This window comes from Gymnoscopelus braueri (genome assembly GCF_963280865.1).
Source record: "Gymnoscopelus braueri genome assembly, chromosome: 5".
Classification (NCBI taxonomy): Eukaryota; Metazoa; Chordata; class Actinopteri; order Myctophiformes; family Myctophidae; genus Gymnoscopelus; species Gymnoscopelus braueri.
In genome coordinates this window covers 39,836,814-39,855,638 of record NC_137606.1, presented here as the reverse complement: position 1 = coordinate 39,855,638, position 18,825 = coordinate 39,836,814, and the positions used below count along the sequence as shown (strand labels likewise).

Here is an 18,825-nt window from a genome sequence, read left to right as displayed (position 1 = left end):
AGGCCAATGTGAAAAGGGTGGCATTTCTTCCTCTGCTTAGTGGGAATGTGCGTGCAAAATTTCACGGAAATCACACACTGCATTCATGATTTGGGGCATTCTGTTCAAAACAGACTTTAGAAGCCAATCAGGATATGACAGATCCGTCTTGATCTCATGACTATAGAGATATTGTGTACCAATTAAAGTGATTTTCTGAAGGAGTAATATCAAAGCATTATTTGTTTTACAAAAATCTGACTCCTGGTGGCGCTATAAAAGGCAGATGTGAAAAAATCTGTGCAGTTATAGGTAAAACATTAATCGGCCTGTTATAGCGCCACCGTGAGGCTGATTTGGAAAAAAAATGGCAAGTGGCTTTTCTTCCTTTGCCTAGTGGGAATGTGCGTGCAAAATTTCACGGAAATCGCATGCTGCGTTCATGATTTGAGGCATTTTGTTCAAAACAGACAAATCCTGCAAACTTTGGAAGCCAATCTTAGCCAATCAGGATGGAATATGAAAAATCGGACAGATCAGTCTTGATCACATGACTATAGAGATAATGTGTACCAATTTGCGTGGTGTTTGGACCAAATCTGTAGGAGTTTTATAAAAAAATGTGTTTTTCAAAAATCGTCCTCCTGGTTGCGCTATAACAGGCCAATCTGAAAGATTTGGGGCAGAGCTTCTGCTCTGGTGCCCAGGGAGTGTGCGTGGACAGTTTCGCTGCAATCGGGCCAACGGTACCGGAGACACACGGACGGATGGACGAACGGACTGACAGAGTGCAAATCATAGTCTCTTCCACGCCTTCGGCCTGGCGGAGACAATAACTTTGAGGGTGTGAGATGCCCTTGTTCTAGGAGTGAAAGACTGATGGCCCTGTGCATCCAGCATAGAGGCAGAGAGATGGAGGTGACACAGTCAGACACAGTGAGTAATGAAAGGATCACATTTTGGTGATAAAAGGGGAATGCATGATTTCCGTGTGTGTGTGTGTGTGTGTGTGTGTGTGTGTGTGTGTGTGTGTGTGTGTGTGTGTGTGTGTGTGTGTGTGTGTGTGTGTGTGTGTGTGTGTGTGTGTGTGTGTGTGTGTGTGTGTGTGTGTGTGTGTGTGTGTGGACTAATGATACAGTTGTTTTGAACACCTTGGAATACTGATGGGGGCTAAGATGTCTTGTCACTGCACAGAAGTGTTCCTTTCAGGTGTGAATTGAAGTGTATCCTATAAAAATGAATTGCAGGTCCCCATATATTGTTTTATGTGTGTCTCTCTGTTAGCTGGAGTATAATTAAGTTTAAATAAATATGTTCCTGCTTTATATATAGATTTGCTGCTTTTTCTGCTGCCCAGCATTTCTGGGGTTCAGTATCTAATACATACGAGACAAAGAGGGATGTACTGTATACACTGTGCTGGAAAAGGAAGGGACTTTAACTCAAAATGGTCTCAGGCCATGAATTCCAAACAAGTTTAATAATCTTTTTTTAACTGTCCAACATCCCATCAATTAATCGAGAGAGCTAGCTAGCTCATGCATCGTCGTAGAGCAGATCTGAAATTTAACTCACGCTGTCTTATCCACTTCTTTGTGGATCTTCTTGACTGACTGCTTGATGTTGAACTTGATACTGTTGAGGATGTTCTTGAAGTAGGTCTTCTCATCCACTTCAAACTGGAGAACCAGACGAGAGACCAAAAGTGAACAAGTGAGTGAGTGAGTGAGAGAGAGAGAGTGTGTGTGTGTGTGTGTGTGTGTGAGAGAGAGAGAGAGAGAGAGAGCCTGTGTTTAACTCATTTGTGATTCTTCATATTCATTCTATGTGAGATGATAACAAAGATACAGCAAAATGAATAATGTGAGATTAATTGTGTGTCATGATGACACTGCAAGACTGAAGTCGATCAAGCACTCCCTGTCCACTGGACTGAGTTACGTCTTGGGAGTACAAGAGAAATGGTTGTGTGACTTTGGAAGGGGAGGATGAAGGACATGAACTCAAGCATAGGGCGGTGTGGTTTGGAGATGTAGACGCCTCATTGTGATGGCGGAATTGAAAATGCCAACCCGTCCTCCCCAAATTGTCATACTATACACTCCAAATGTACGAGAGTTAGATAGAGAGAGCGAGAAAGAGAGAGAGAGAGAGAGAAACAGAATCCCTGTGTTTGACATTCACATTGTTCAAGAATGGGAGTGTGACGAGCCATAGAATGGAAGAGTGAAACAGAGTTCTCTCACATCATACTCCTGATCGATGAGCTCAGGTTTGAGCAGGAAGTCTGGGTAGCCCGTCATTACCATCATGTGCTGCAACTGGAAGAGACAAGAGGAAGACAGGAAGATGGGCAAAAGGGAAAATAATGTGGGATAAGTGGAAGAGAGAATGAAGAGCAGACACAGCAGAAGACAAGCTGAGACAGAAACACACTTGTGCAGCATGGCAGTAGATGAACAGATCGTACGTAGACCACATACAGTAATTGAAACATCCGTGGTTCGATTCTGGCTGGAGACCTGTGTTACATTGTCTGTCCACCTCCCTCCCTCAGTTTCCTGTCTCTGTACTAGCCTGTCTAGATAAAGCAAAAACTGCTACAAAAAGATAGCCCACACATTTGCTCATGCATGCACTTTCAGTACAGTCAGTGTTTGTGCAGGCACAGAACTAAGCTTTTACATGTAACACCACCACGCACAGACAAATAATACCCACCCCCCACACACACACACACACACACACACACACACACACACACACAGACATCTACACACCTACACACACCTACACACACACACACACACACACACACACACACACACACACACACACACACACACACACACACACACACACACACACACACACACACACACACACACACACACACACACACACACGGTTAGCTAATCAAGCAAACCAGTGTAATAGGATTACAGAAAGAGCACTGTGTATTCAGCACTTCCCTCTAAAAGGATTATAACATTAGAATCATAAGAGCTATCTTTCAGTGCAGACCAGAAGAGTGAGTGATCTGGATTAGACCTCCAGACCTCCGTGTTTCCCTGTCAAACCTTTTTTTGTGTTCTACCATAAAAAGTCATGTTACTGAACAAGTGGGGCCAGAATACAGTACTTGTTCATGTGTGTTTTGTAAGAGTGGAGTTGGGTTTCATTGTACTTCTTTCTGGGTACAATCTGCAACATAAACGAGTACGACTACTGGGGCTTGGCTTTCAAATATGAATCCAACTCTAAATAATATGACGTACACTGTAGTTGGCTCATGCCTACATCGTACCTTGGCTCTGGCGGCCTGCTTAGTCGTCTCGTCCATCCAGTCCAGCTCCCGGAGCCGGATGTCCAGGGAGTGCTTTATGTCCTCCACCAGCTCCTGTACCTGCAGGCAAGAGAGCACATGGTTAAAGGACCATGCCACCGTCAACACATGTTCATACAGCTTCAGCCTTATGGGACCCAACGTGACAACTGATGTGCCACATGAGGGCAATTTATGCTCGGAGCGACAAGTGTCGGTAAGCTCTGCTGCCAATGCGACGTGCAAGACCACATTCACTTCCAAATTATGCTTGGAACTGAAGCATAAATTGGACTTAAAAGGATATTTCACTTTAAAAAAAACTTTGGGTCATTTTATTGTCTACTCAGGCTTTTGGAAGTACCCCGGACAGTTTTTAAGTTGCTTGATACAGTAATTAGATATTTGATATTCATTTTATCAGACACGCCCCCTTCCTATACAAACCCATTGTAACTTCAAACTCCATTTTAACCATGTTAGATTCATCGTAAACACCCGTCCTTGGTTCTGGTGACTGATATTGGCCTTCTAATACGTGAGGAGACTGTGTTTTTTCAATAACTTTTTTCATTTATTTTTTATATTTTTTCGGGAAAATGAAAAATAAATTCCAATAAAAGAAATCTATAAAATAAATGAAAAACGTTAACGAAAAAACACGGCCCCCTCACGTATTAGGTGGGCAGGATGAGTCACCACAAAGAAGGACGGGTGTTTTTGATTAATCTAACATGTTAAAAATTGAGTTTGAAGTTATAATGGGTTTGTATAGGAAGGGGGCGTGTCTGATAAAATGAATATCAAATATCTAAATACTGAATCAAGCAACTTAAAAACTCTGGTGGGCTCACAAAAGCCTGAGTAGACAATAAAATGACCAATTTTTTTTTTTGAAACTGAAATATCCCTTTAAGAACAAAAAAAAAACTATGTCTAATTTATAATTAAAATCCTTATCCTAATTAAAGTCCTTATCCACCACTCACCTAAAAGTCAGAACTGACATCAGCATGTAAATATGAAAATAATGCTGGAATATCAAGTCAGGTTTAGACCTCCTTTATGCCACAGGGGCGACTCATCACTGTTGCTATAACATCAGCTGATCCATAAAGTCAGTTTTTCATACGAAGTAACAGTAGCATCATTATTATTATCATATGAAATACAAATAATAAATAAATTAACCACAACATCAAGTTAAAACGAGCACAGTTTTGAAAGGAAAGCACTTTAGTTCTTCAGTCCATGTTACAAGAGGTTCAGTAAGTGAGACGTTGGAGTGGGATTAACTGAGCCTCCAGCACAAACACCTTGAGCTCCAGAGGTCTGGCCACAGATTAGTGAGCACAAAATACCCTTTGATCGATTTAATTACACCTCTTGTTCTAAAGCAATAGGGAGCGCACCAGACTGATGAGGGAATACGATAGAATTGTTGGGGTTGTGTTGAACTAAACTAAAAAGTTCAAATTAAAAGTTCAAATTGACCCCCACATTAGAGCCCTTGTGAAGTTTAAAGATTTATTTCTTCACATATGGCACATTTTGGGGGAAAACTTTCATATTTTTAAAAGCATGTGCTTTTGAATACTTAAGTACTTTTAAAAGCAATTACTCTAGTACTTTAACTCATGTGCACATTTGACAGAACAACTTTCACTTATAGTTGAGTAATATTTGACTAAGAGTATCTATACTTTGACTGAAGTACTGGGGTTGAGTACTTTGTCCACCACTGCTGTCAACAAATAATAACACACATCAACTAAAAGTAATGAGGGTTCCTGTCCTCAAGAATCAATAGAGAAATGATAGGCTCATTATTAGAGACAAATTAGGGTATGCCTCAGTATTTAAACAGTATTTAAATATTATGTCCTTGTTGATGTGTACCATCTGTGCCCATAATTCATTTGCAGCCTTTTTCAGCCTTTGTACTGTAATAATTATTGAAATAATTGAAACATTACTGAGGAATCAATTGGTTATAATGTTACAGACACAATTATTTTTAACCACTTAAATCCATTACACTTCGGTCCCCCAGGGATCAATACCGGGCCCTCTCCATTTTCCTCTACACACCAAATCTCTTTACAAAAAATTGCCGATCTACAAGCTTCGCGTGTTGTGAACTTGTACTGTAGATCAGCTATTTTTGCTGAATGTTCACCCAAGAATAGGGATGCTAGGGTTCAACGTCAGCTACAAAAGGAAATGAAAATGTAGAGAGGGAAGAGAAGATATGGGTCTTGTTTCTCATTTTAATCCTTGTGTGCTTTTATAAATCACGTTATAACCTCCATTAACTTGAGGCACTATTGAAACTTAGACTCTGTAACTTATTAGTATCTTAATTGGAACTTTGTGAACTCCTGAACTCGAGATTCAATTTAAGTACAGAGTGACTAACTAGTGCTCAATACCTAGATAGAGATATAGAAGAGAGAGAGAGAGAGAGAGACAGACAGACAGACAGACAGACAGACAGACAGACAGACAGACAGACAGACAGACAGACAGACAGACAGACAGACAGACAGACAGACAGACAGACAGACAGACAGACAGACAGACAGACAGACAGACAGACAGACAGACAGACAGACAGAGAGAGAGAGAGAGAGAGAGGAGAGAGAGAGAGAGAGAGAGAGAGAGAGAGAGAGAGAGAGAGAGAGGAGAGAGAGATAGACAGACAGACAGACAGACAGACAGACAGACAGACAGACAGACAGACAGACAGACAGACAGACAGACAGACAGACAGACAGACAGACAGACAGACAGACAGACAGACAGACAGACAGACAGACAGACAGACAGACAGACAGACAGAGACAGCTCAGTGTGGAACAGAGACACTGAGGTGGAACGAGGAGAGAGAAGATAGATACAGAATAAAATAGAAAAGATACATGGGCTTACAGAAAACGTATAGAGGTCACCGGGGTTAGGACCCCAATTGAAGACCTTATGCCAGACTGGACATGAGAAAGATACAGAAAAGGATAAGAGCAGAAGATGGCAGGATTAAGAGAGAGAGAGAGGAGAGACGAGAGAGAGAGAGAGAAGACGAGAGAGAGAGAGAGATGAAAGGTAAGAGGTACAGTAGGGGCTTGAAAAGGAGTGACCTGGGGTCACAAGCAAAATAGTGAGGGAAGAGATTGGCATGGATGAAATTCTCAAATCCGTAGCGCATTGACTCCATCAGAAATCACCAAACCATATCAGAAATGATGTCTGTCTGTCTGTCTGTCTGTCTGTCTGTCTGTCTGTCTGTCTGTCTGTCTGTCTGTCTGTCTGTCTGTCTGTCTGTCTGTCTGTCTGTCTGTCTGTCTGTCTGTCTGTCTGTCTGTCTGTCCGTCCATCTATCTATTTATCTATCTGTTCCTCTCTCTGTCCCTCTCTCTTATGAATTGAGTACGTGAGGACCCCTATTGAATCAAGCTGAAAGGCTTCTTTGGGTTTTTCATCTTTTTAGTTGACCTTGTATTTTGAACTGTACTTCCATGTGCTTTTTCTCTCTGCAAACTTCTAAATAAAGTATTCAATCAATCAATCAATCCCTCCCTCTATCAGTCCATCCATCCCTCTATCTATCCATGTGGTACCTTGGCCTTGCTCTGAGAGGAGAAGTGCTGCTGGACAAACAGAGCTCCCAGAGCCATGCCAAAGTGCTTGTTGGCCTGTGTGAGACACAGTCTGCTCAGCTCCAGCTGCCTCTCTGTGCCGTCGATCTCTCTGGAGAACTCGTGGATGGTGCTACGGAAGGCTGTGGACAGGTGTTCGCTCAGCGCCACCACGATACGCCACAGCATGTAGTTGTGGAGGACCCTGGGAGACAGGGGTGGAGAGAGAGAGAGAGAGAGAGAGAGAGAGAGAGAGAGAGAGAGAGAGAGAGAGAGAGAGAGAGAGAGAGAGAGAGAGAGAGAGAGAGAGAGAGAGAGAGAGAGAGAGAGAGAGAGAGAGAGAGAGCAAATGAGAGGATAGGCTAAGGTTAATTGAGTTCATTAACCCATTCAAACCGGGAACGCATCTGTGTAACCACTTAAACCATTATGTTATAGTTTGGCTATTCAAAAATAGCAGACATACAAACTCGCGCTATGAGCTTGTAGATCTGCTATTATTTGAAAAATCTTGAACGTTTTAGATTGAACAATAGATATGTTTTAAGGAAAACATGTTTTTTTTACTCAAATATTTGCTTCTGACGGTCCCTGGAACCAAATATTTTCAGATGACCAAATGCATATACATTTTGGGGGTCCTTGACATGAAAAAGTTTGAGGACCACTGATATTATAGCAACATAGGTTTTTTTTTCAGAAAACTGTTAGAATGTAGAAGACATTTGTAGAATCGGCCTCAGGTCTTAATGGGTTAATTAAATAGTAATTGGTAAATGGTCTGCATTAATATGGCACCTTTGTAGAGATTTACAGTGTGTACTGACTACAGTCACCCATTCACACATGGCGGATGCGAACATGCAAGGCACCAACCTGCTCCTCAGGAGCAGTTATGGGTTCAGTGTCTTGCTCAAGGACACATTGTCATGATGCCAGGACAAACTGGGCATCAACCTCCTGAGCCACTGCTGCCACACGATGGGATTCTCTCTCATCTACTAGACATTACTAACACAATCATGCAGCCCTCTCAGCCCTTTCTGATTGCACAGCACAAAGCATTGAATTATAACTTTCACTTCAATGCCAGTGGCTTTTCTATTGTTACATTTCTCAGCAGCATGTCTTCTCCTCTCCCCCGAGTTCCCTGAATGACTGAAAACCGGAGGAAAGGTAAAGAGAAACAATAAGTGTTGACGTCCGTGACAGAGAGAGAGAACAGGGAACAAGTCAGGAGAGTGTAGAGGATAAAAGAAAGACTCCCGTCTCTGTCTGTTCTCATCAGTCAGAGGGCTGAGAAAAATTCAGCCGGCGAGAAAAAGAACAAATGATGATTCATTCAAGTGTTCAAGACCCCTTTTCATTCTCTCCAGTAAAAATGCTGTACGGCAGCTCTGTGCCCCCGCCGAGCACGCAGCCTATCTGCCTGCGGGACAAGAGCAACCCTTCCCCCGTTGTGAGGCCCCTTGCAGACGTCAAGGCATGTTGTTGCCTTTCCACGTTTTTTTTATTTATTTTTTTTATCTTACACACACGCGGCGCATATTAAATCAAAGTGCCTTGGCAGCACCACCCCAGGGTCTCGCCAACAAAGCACTTATGAAGTGAACTCAAATTGAGGAAAGAAAAAGAGAGAGAGAGAGAAAGGGAAAAGAGAGTAGAGCTGGAGGGATGGAGGGCAAGTCAAAGTGAATGTCAATGTGCAACGTGTGACCTGTCTGCCAATCAGTGGGGTTAACATGTTACAGGTGTGGATGCTTCGCTCGGAGTGGCTTGCGCGTGTGTGTGTATGTGTGTGTGTGTGTGTGTGTGTGTGTGTGTGTGTGTGTGTGTGTGTGTGTGTGTGTGTTATGTTGTACTATCAATGTGTATTTTTATGATTATGTTTTTTTTTCTTCTAAAGGTTACACATTAGAAAGGTGAGAAACGGTATTAGGTGGGGATGGCAAGTCTGTCGAGAGTAGGGCATTAACGAATAGTGATTTATGGTATTCGAATTATTCGACCCAAAAGTATTCGAATATTCGATTATTCGATTTGATTATAAAAAATTTAAAAAAAAAGGTTTTTTGTTTTTTTTCAATTGCATTGATGACTCGACTCAAGGAATGCGAGTTGACGTCACACCAGAGCTCACAGCTGCATGTCTGCTCTAGAAAAGCCACTAAAAAAAAAAAATCTAAAAAAAAAAAAAAAAAAATGCTTTTTTTTTTTTGAATAGTCTAATAGTGGTTTGATAGTCGAATAGTCGGTTTGATATTCGAATATTCGACTATTCTGTGAATGCCCTAGTCGAGAGATGGGTTTTGAGGGTGATTTGAAAAGAAGAGAGGCTAGGGGCTGCTTTGATGTGAGTTGGGGGTGAGTGCCACAGAGGGGCAACTGATAGGTTCGGCACTTTGTCCTGGGGATTTCTAGGTTAGCATCACCGGAAATGAGGGAGTGGGAGGGGACATGATGGTGGAGGAGGTCAGAGAGGTAGGGGGAAGCTAGATTGTTGAGGGCTTTGTAGGTGTTCAGTTGTATTTAGAAATGTAATCTGTGTCTGTGGCTGGGAGCCAGTGAAGGTCATGGAGGACTGGTGTGATGTGGTCTCTTAAGCGGATACTGGTTCTACTGCCCACCTGGACGGTGGGCAGTAGAGTTTTGTACTTAATGTAGTTTATTGAGGACATTGGTGGTGGTGCCATAAAGGAGGCTGTTGCCGTAATCAAGTCTGGATATGATGATGCCATGAATGAGTGTTTCTGCAGCTGTGTGTGACAGTTTGGGTCAGAGGCAGGCAATGTTTTGGAGATGGAAAAAGGCTGTTTTTGTAGTAAAGACCATGGTAATGGTAATGGTAATGATTACACAGTGGGTCTGAAACACAGGGGAGCTGAGTGAGGCCTCATTAGCACACTGGATTTTAATGGGCCTCTTTAGAAAGAGGCTCCCATAGACATGTCTTCACACTTCACAAGAGCTAGCTCAAAGTTCAGTTCAAAGTCAAACTTCACACAGATTTCAAATGAACTAGTTCGTGTTCATAGTTCACAATTTTTCATTTGGAAGTTCACAGCCCACCGAAATTTCATTCAGTTCATTTCTTCAATATTTGCTCCGAGCTTTTCTTTTTCAATTTAACCTCCCCCTCCCCATCTATCCCCCAGCACATTGCCCCTGCCCACTTCCCAAACTAAATTAATTACTTGCGTACCTACAATAGAATCAGAGATTAAGTTTAAATGTCAAGAAAAGTGAAAGTGAAAAAAGAGGTGCAGTAAAGGTATAATGTAGATGCAATAGAAATTTCATTTAACATGAACCAAACGAAGCAGCAGTCAAAAACACAATGTAGCATGGTGTGCCAACTCAACTGGGCAGGACTTTCCAGCATGCCTCGGTCACACACACGTTTATAACGTATTGTTGCTTATTGTGTTGTTACTGTTATTGTTATGGGGATTAATGTGTGATGTTGTTTTATGTCTTACGATGTATTCGTGTGTTAATGGGGAATTTATTTTTGTTAAACCTGGGCTCTATTTTCGGATCACAAATGAAGGGTGGGGTGTGAAAATTATTGGAATTGGTCCATTTGTTTGCTTCCAGGGCGTTTCACTATGCCTTGTTTCTTCTTTTATTTTATTTGTCTGAAAACATTACAGTTGTCTCCGGGGTTTATCTATCGCTCTGACGTCCATGGGAGATAAGTTGTGTTGCTGGAAGGGGGTGGGGGCTCTGGACAGAGGAGTTTGTTATTTAAGCGCTATTTCTGAGCAGAGAACTTATACAAGGTTCTCTTGTATAAGCATTTGAAAACGAAGCTGTCCCTATTTATTTGAGTCAGACACGCACGTACGCACGCACGCACGCACGCACGCACGCACGCACGCACGCACGCAACGCACGCACGCGCGCACACACACACACACACACACACCATTAATACACTCTCTTCTTTCTTTCTCTGTCCCATCCTCCCTATTTCTCTCCTACTACACACACACACAACACACAACACACTCACACACACACACACACACACACACACACACACCCCAGAGAGGAGCTTGAGCGAGTGACAGATGAGACATATGAACAGAGAGAGCAGATGGAGGAGAGAGTGAGAGAGAGAGAGAGAGAGAGAGAGAGAGAGAGAGAGAGGAGAGTAGAAGAGAGAGAGAGAGAGAGAGAGAGAGAGAGAGAAAGAGAGACAGACTGAGAGAGAGACAGACTGAGAGAGAGGGGGGTGGCTGGTTTTGTCATTATGCTTTACCCCTCATTGGAGGCCTGCTCATCTGACTAATGGATTGGCTGCATCCATCGTGGCTCACATCAGGCAGACCGCACACAACACTCTTTCAATTATAGCATGGATGGAGAGACAAAAAGGAGAGATGAATGAGGATGCAGAGATCATGACATTGTCGATACACTTGCTGTGTGAACACTGATAACTGTATGTACAGTATGTAAAACGCCACGAGGGAGGGATAAGAGAAGCTGTGTGACCCATGCTGCTCTGATGGCAGCATGGGTCACATATGAACAACAGAGTGGAAGAGAAGGTGAGGGATGGAGAGACAAGACCGAGACAGAGATAGAGTGAGAGAGATATAGAGGGTGGAAATAGATAGATTGATTTACGTATTGTAATTTACAAATGAGAATTGGTAGCCAGAGTGCCAAGATGGCAAACATATCATTACCATGATAGAAAATGGCAATTTAGACACTGATTGTAGTCAGAGATAGTGACCAGGAGGAATATGTAAATACAAATTTTACTTTGTGATAACATATTTTCGTATGTTAGTGTGTAATGTGAAAAACATCATGGTTTTGTATCAAAGTAAAATGTAGTCTCACATTGCCAGACAATCAGAGATCTCCACCTAACAATATGTCTGGGGACATCTAAATGCAAGATACTTGCTTGAACAGAGCAAAAGAACATCCACTAACAAACCTACGCCCACAGCTTCACCGCCCCAAAAATGAAGAACCAACCTTAAGACTTTGGATTGGTTGTGCAATGCAGTTTCTGTTTTCTTTTTTACACACTCACCGCCAAAGGGGAGAATTCTCCCCTTTTCAGTCAATGGTCTGAACCGCCAAAGGGGAGAATTCTCCCCTTTTAATTATTTTTCTTTTATTCTGTTTTGAATTCCTAAAAAGTTTCTCTAATTTTTGAGTATAAATTTATAACCCTAACCCTAACGAATTAATTAAAATAAAATAAAAAAATCTATTCACTTCAATGTTAAAAAATAAACGGACAAATAATTCACATTGTTTCTATAAGAAAATGATAAAAACCCTGGCAGTGGGTGATTTTATTATGAAAAAACTTTGGCGGTGAATGTGTTAACACGGTTAAGTTTGGTTCAACTTCACAACCGAACCGGGCTGAGGTGGGAAAACCAGCAGAACTGGTTCTCCACCGCGCCGAACCGAACTGCACTGCGCTCTAAACCCTAAGGGAAAGGCCCTATAAATGTTTCCACCCAGTCTTTGTGAGTCTACATAAGCCAGCTAACAAGACGATGAATTGCCACTTTGGTTGTTTGTTCAGCAAACAAACCACAACCATTGCATTTTGCCATAACTTCCATGTTTTCTGCCATGACGCTCAGACAAGCAATCTCTTCAGCTAGAGCTTCTGTGCATTCTGAACACGTCCAGACTTTGCACTGAATTTCCAAACGGGAGCATAGTACTGAACGTTTTGAATTTCTGAAGGGCAAGAATGCATTTTTCAGTGCGCGCTGACACCCTCAGAGTGAATTCACGAACACATGAGAGCATTTGCGGTTGAAAATCTGTAATTTTATAGGCTACTGCAAAGCAATTGCTGATTTAAACAGCTCTTTATTGGATGTGAGCATAAGTTCTAATGGGTGTAAGAACCTACATTTATTTGCGACCTTTTGTATGTCATAAATCCTAAATGCTCTAGATACTTTGAAGTGCTCCGCAGCATCCAGCAGCCATTCATCTGTGCATAACATGATGTAGCCAAGGTAGAGAATGCGCCAGGAAACATTTTAAACCTTAACACATTCACTGCCAGAGGTTTTTAAAAACAGGGTGCAGCCAGTGCCAGCGTTTTTAATGTTTTTTTTACCTTTTCAGGTAGTCACAAAATATTTTCAGTGATCCCCGTCCTCACGGTGATCCCCTCATTACACACACAGGAGTGTCGTAGATTTAAAAAATAATAATAATCCGATCGCAATAATCCGTTCCATAATTGCAGCCAGTTGAAAATAGCATGTTTCGCCAAAAATACATAACAAAAAAGAAAAGTACACAGGAGCCGAGATGCAGGATTTTAAAGTAATAAGTTAACCAGGAAGTGAATGGAGCAGTAAATCTTCGGAGGGCATATCATTTTTATATTTATCCAGGGTCTGTATTGTTTTGCATTGCTTAGAGGCAAAGAGCTCTGTAGCTGTGGGGGCCTCTCCAGTCTCCACCTTTCAGGGAGTTGCAGGGGTATAATTTACGAACCTGGACCTGAGCCTAGGCACATCACTCTGCTACTGGACCCTGGACTTCTTGACCAACCACCCCCAAACCATCAGGCTAGGCAGTCACTCATCCTCCACCTTGATCCTGAACACTCATACACCACAAGAATGTGTACTGAGCCTCCTCTAATCCCTCTTCACCTACAGTATGACTGCAATTCATAACTGCCAACACTCCTGTTTTTGGCCAGGAGTCTCCCATTTCTCCTGGCGAGCTTCTTTGGTTTGTAATTTCTCGAGTTAATCTCCTGTTTTCTGAAGCATTTCTCCCATATTTCCATAAAATCCTTGCTTCTACCCTCCTCTGGACTAGATGAAATTAAACCATCAATAGTTTTTCCTTTATTGATCCCAGGAGAGAGAGAGAGAGAGAGAGAGAGAGAGAGAGAGAGAAAGAGAGAGAGAGAGAGAGAGAGAGAGAGAGAGAGAGAGAGAGAGAGAGAGAGAGAGGTACTGATGCAAAGACTGCTTTTAGCAGGAGGAGGAAAAGAAGAACAGTGCATTTATTTAGGCTGTCTATTGACAAAGTGGGTGATGGAAAGGGGAGATGAGGGGGAGATCTATCGAGATTTATCGTGAGTACACCTCCTCTCCTGTGCTTTTGTCAGCACCACCATTACTGTACAGACACAGCATACACACTATCACAACTCACTCTTATCAATCAAACTTTGCATACAAGGTACTTGTTAAGGAGGGCACGGTTGGTGCTGGTAGCGCTGTCGCCTCACAGCTAGAAAGTCCTGGGTTCGATTCCCGCCGCGGACACTGTGGGCGCTGGGGGCGTGTTTACTCCTCTGCGTCATCAGCGCCCATACCCCTAGGTGGGGTTGGCGAAAGGGCCTACTCTGTGTGGCCTTTGCATGTTCTCCCCGTGTCTCTCAGGATAGTTAATACCCTCACAAAAACATATAGTAATCCTGGTTGCTATACCGCCTCCCCCATGACAGCCGAGAGGAAGGGAAATGGTTGGAATAACGTGTTCCTTCCACGTGCTACGTCCAACCAGGGAAACTCCCCCCGTCAGGTGACAAGAAGGTCAGTTGGGCTCTCATGCATTGAAGGAGGCATGAGCTCGGCCCTGGCCTCCCTAGGCTGGTGAGGGGAGTGTAGCGCCCAGGATTACATAGAAGATTGGCACCGGGTGAAAAATAAGGGTTCCAAAATCGCGGGATAAAAGAAAACTAAAATAAAAACAAGGTACTTGTTGTTTGTCGTGTTCTATGTTTGATTACTATGTTTAACTTACTACTTGTTTATTATTTTAGGTGAGAACCTTGTATAAGCCCTATATGGGTTTCGTTTCTCACCTGCACGTATTTCTCTGATGTTTTAATAATGTTACTTTTGTACTATTTTTATTGTGCAAATAAATAAATCAAATCAAATCAAAACTTTTATTTATCAAGGACATTTTGTACATGAAAATTAAAAACACATTAAGTGAAGGTGCACAGATGAAAATGTGGCCATGATAGATTATCTACGATGATCTAAAACAAATACCATCTCTAAAATTCACTCACTCTACTTCACCTTTTTCTCCTTTAGGGAAAAATAATAAAACTAATCTCCCCCTCATGCTGTATACTGTCACTTCATTTGGTCTCTTGTTACTATTTCTATTAGCATGGCTTCCTTCTAACAGTGCAACAGCCACACCTGTAAATGACAAATAATTGAAAAATGTACAGGATGAGAGTGAGGAGCTGAGAGAAGCAGAGCGAGAAAAACAGATGTAAAGAGGCTTTTAGCAGAGAGGAGAGGATGAAGGAAATGATGCATATATTTAAAATCTAACTACACACGCTGGCACACACACACGCACACACACACACACACACACACACACACACACACACACACACACACACACACACACACACACACACACACACACATATTGTTAATGTAGAGGATGAAGGAAATGGTGCATTTATTTAAAATCTATCAAGACACATACACACATACTGTGGAAGATTAAGGAAATGGTGCATTTATTTAAAATCTATCTACACACATACACACGCACGCGCACGCACGCACGCACGCACGCACGCACGCACGCACGCACGCACGCACGCACGCACGCACGCACGCACGCACGCACGCACGCACGCACGCACGCACGCACGCACGCACGCACGCACGCACGCACGCACGCACGCACGCACACACACACACACACACACACACACACACACACACACACACACACACACACACACACACGCGTGCATGCATGCATGCACTCACGCGCACACACAAACACAATGACAAAAGATAGCTGAGAAGAAAAACTGCCAAACTGCCAATACACAACTAACAGGCGATCGATGGGGAGAGGGGAAGATGTTTTAATGTGTGTGCGTGTGTGTGTGTGTGTGTACTATTATAAATGACTAAATACAGTACATAAAGTAAAGTAGCACGCACAGCACTTTAGTGCAGTGTGTGTGTCCAGAAGGCTGGATGGAGCTTGTCCAACAGAGACAACCATTGTGTGTTTGAGTGGTCCTCTCTCTTCCTGCTCCAATGCTTATGAGTACCTCACACACACACGCCCTCTTATAGGTGGCTAGCTAAAATGTTCGTCAAATTGTATTTTCGCCACGGACACAAAAAATGTGCGCTCAATAATTATGTGTAGAAACACATAACTGCAGTGTAGATCTATCCATAAATGTAAGCTAATGGGCTTTGCTACACATTACTAAAGTCAGCATGGTCCATGTCTGTTCCATGTTTGGGATTTTAATAATAGGGTCTTATCAGTAAAGTCAGTGGTGACTTTATTCATGCATTACATTTTTATTAAGGATTGACACAGACATGGAAAAGTCACTTTTGTGCATTTGTGGCCACACTGACCTCTGATCCCAATTTACAATACTTTTGTCCAGTATATGAAATATTGTGTGTGTATGCAGGGCAGATATAATGGCCAACTGCATAGCAGGACTACAAAATATGTTGTAGATGATTGTGCAATAACTCAAACTTTGTTTCAGTAATGAATGATTTATTTCGTCAATATTTCGACATAGATTTAACTCTACCTCCTGAGGTAGAGTGACAGTCTTAGCATCGGATGGCTCCTGGTTCAACTCCTGGCAGACTCCTGGCTTCATGTCTAAGTGTCCGTAAGCAAGACACTGAACCCTTAACCCTTATCTGTTCTTTAAAAAGTACAATACAAATAAAAAGTGTATTATTATTATTATTATGATTATTATGATTATTATTAGTGTGGTTGCCCTAACAGGGCAACCAGACTATAGTACTCTATACTCTTTATTCTTTCTAGATAAACAATACTTTGGACCACATCTCCTCCCACAGTTTTTATCCCCCAATGTCGTGCCATATGTCAAATGACCGTCTTGACCTGGAATCGTGCGCTTGTATTTTGCTAAGAGATTGGTTAAATAGTTTAATTGATATTGATTTATTAGTGCATTAAATTTCCCCATCCGCTTTAATGTAAAAGTGAAAAAACTCAAATTCAAGTATTTTTTTCTCTGAAACCGTAAGAGCTAGAGTTACCAGATTTAGAGGGGAGGTTCATAATTTAGTCCAAAATTATTGAAAAAATAATTACACTAATCGGCCACATGGTGGCGCTATAACAGCGCCCTTTACGTTTTGGCCTATAACTCTTGAACCGTAGGTCGTAAAATCAAAATGTCTTTTTCCCTGGATTCCTTGGGTCACTACGCATCTCCCCATATAGGCCACGCCCATTTGCGTCTGGATAGATTTTCCGCCATTTTGAATTTTCTTCAAAACACACTTTTTGCTCCTTTTCCTAAAAATGTTGTCCAAATCTCACACAAATCGGTACAGGTCATCTATGGACCCATGCGATAAACCTATCCAAACGGCATTTTGATAGTCCTTACCGTTCGTCCGTAATTGGCTTCCAAAGTTAGCGGGAGGAGCCCGTTTTACCAAAAATGCCAAAAATCACGAACGAAACGTCCAATCGATCCCAAATTTGAATCACATGTCGAGGGTGGTTTACTCAACGAATCCCCAAAAGCATTTCCACTTTGATCCATAGGGGGCGCCACAACTGTGCAAAACGTAACCGTTTGATGCAAAAACATGATTTTTGGGGGGATCACTCCTCTCAAATTGAAAAGCAGGTGATCTCAGGAGTGACATGACGATGTCATTGGCTCGCTACATTTGTGGCAGGGGCTTATTTATTTTAGTGGGAGGGGCCTATTTCTTCAAATCAAAACGCCATGTATCACGAACACAGGATCCAATCAGCACCAAATTCGAATGGCACGTCACGCGACCTCCGACGGTATTCCTCCAAGCATATTCCTCAAGTCCGGGCGGCGGCAACCTGCGACCGGCGACGGCGCAACCACACTTTGCAATTTCCCATAATTGCGACGCGTCTAGTTATAACTGCTCCTGATGAGGAGGTTGGTACCTTGCGCCCAGAATGTTATTTGCACATTGTTAAGTGCTTTGGAGAAGGTTTATTTAATAATGGCATGGTGTCACTACTACTCAGAGTTGCCGGAGACAAACCGGTAATATAAATGATAATACTTTGACATAGCGGGCTCCTGCAGATGCACAGGGCCAACTGGCAGTATACTACTGTACAAAACCAAAGAATTTCCCAGCAGACAAAACTGTTTCATACTAAATGCGTCTCTGCTTTTTAGTGCTGCACATTACATTTGTTGAAACCCCATCTATTCTGTATGGAATATGAATTTATGACCACGATGTTCGCATCGCTGTCGCTAGTTAGAACATCTTGGAGGTACAAGAAGTGCAGAGAAGAACTTTGGCAAAGGGAATGTGTTTGTTTGTTTGTTTTCTCCACAATCTGATCATTTCGTTCTGACGACCTCATCAAACTTTGTTTCTGCAAGAGGTACTGTATGCTGCCAGCCTGCCACCTTTAGTTCACCATGTTATTATGAGGGTATGAGGGTTGAAGGAGTTTTTTTGTGCTGACCGATATGTAAGCAGGTGGCTGTCGCTATCCCTTTGTGGGTGCAAGCTTGTTCCAGTAGGCTGTGTATGTCTATGTGTGTGTGCATGTCTGTTCTGTGCATGTCTGTACACTGTAGTTGATTGTCAGAGAGCTCTTGCTGTGATGCACTTGGGTATCTAGTAACCAAGCTCTCGTCAGCCTGTGTGTGTGTGTGTGTCTGTCTGTCTGTCTGTCTGTCTGTCTGTCTGTCTGTCTGTCTGTCTGTCTGTCTGTCTGTCTGTCTGTCTGTCTGTCTGTCTGTCTGTCTCTCTGTCTGTCTGTCTGTCTGTCTCTGCTGTGTCTCTGTGTTTGTACGTGAGTGATTTGATTACAGCCAGACACTGAGGTTCTTTTGATACA

The 18,825-nt window shown here is 42.5% G+C and overlaps 1 protein-coding gene across 1 annotated transcript in view; it reads right to left on the bottom strand.

The window, feature by feature from the left end:
• The window catches only part of ecel1 (endothelin converting enzyme-like 1), a gene marked incomplete at its 5' end in the record, with an annotated part of 37,181 nt that overhangs the window by 9,376 nt on the left and 8,980 nt on the right, over positions 1-18,825 (bottom strand). The window contains 4 exons of the mRNA XM_080428365.1: positions 1,555-1,658; positions 2,226-2,300; positions 3,287-3,385; positions 6,922-7,144. Of these exons, the coding sequence (XP_080284491.1) occupies positions 1,555-1,658; positions 2,226-2,300; positions 3,287-3,385; positions 6,922-7,144 (501 nt within the window). The remainder of the gene's footprint in view (positions 1-1,554; positions 1,659-2,225; positions 2,301-3,286; positions 3,386-6,921; positions 7,145-18,825) is intronic.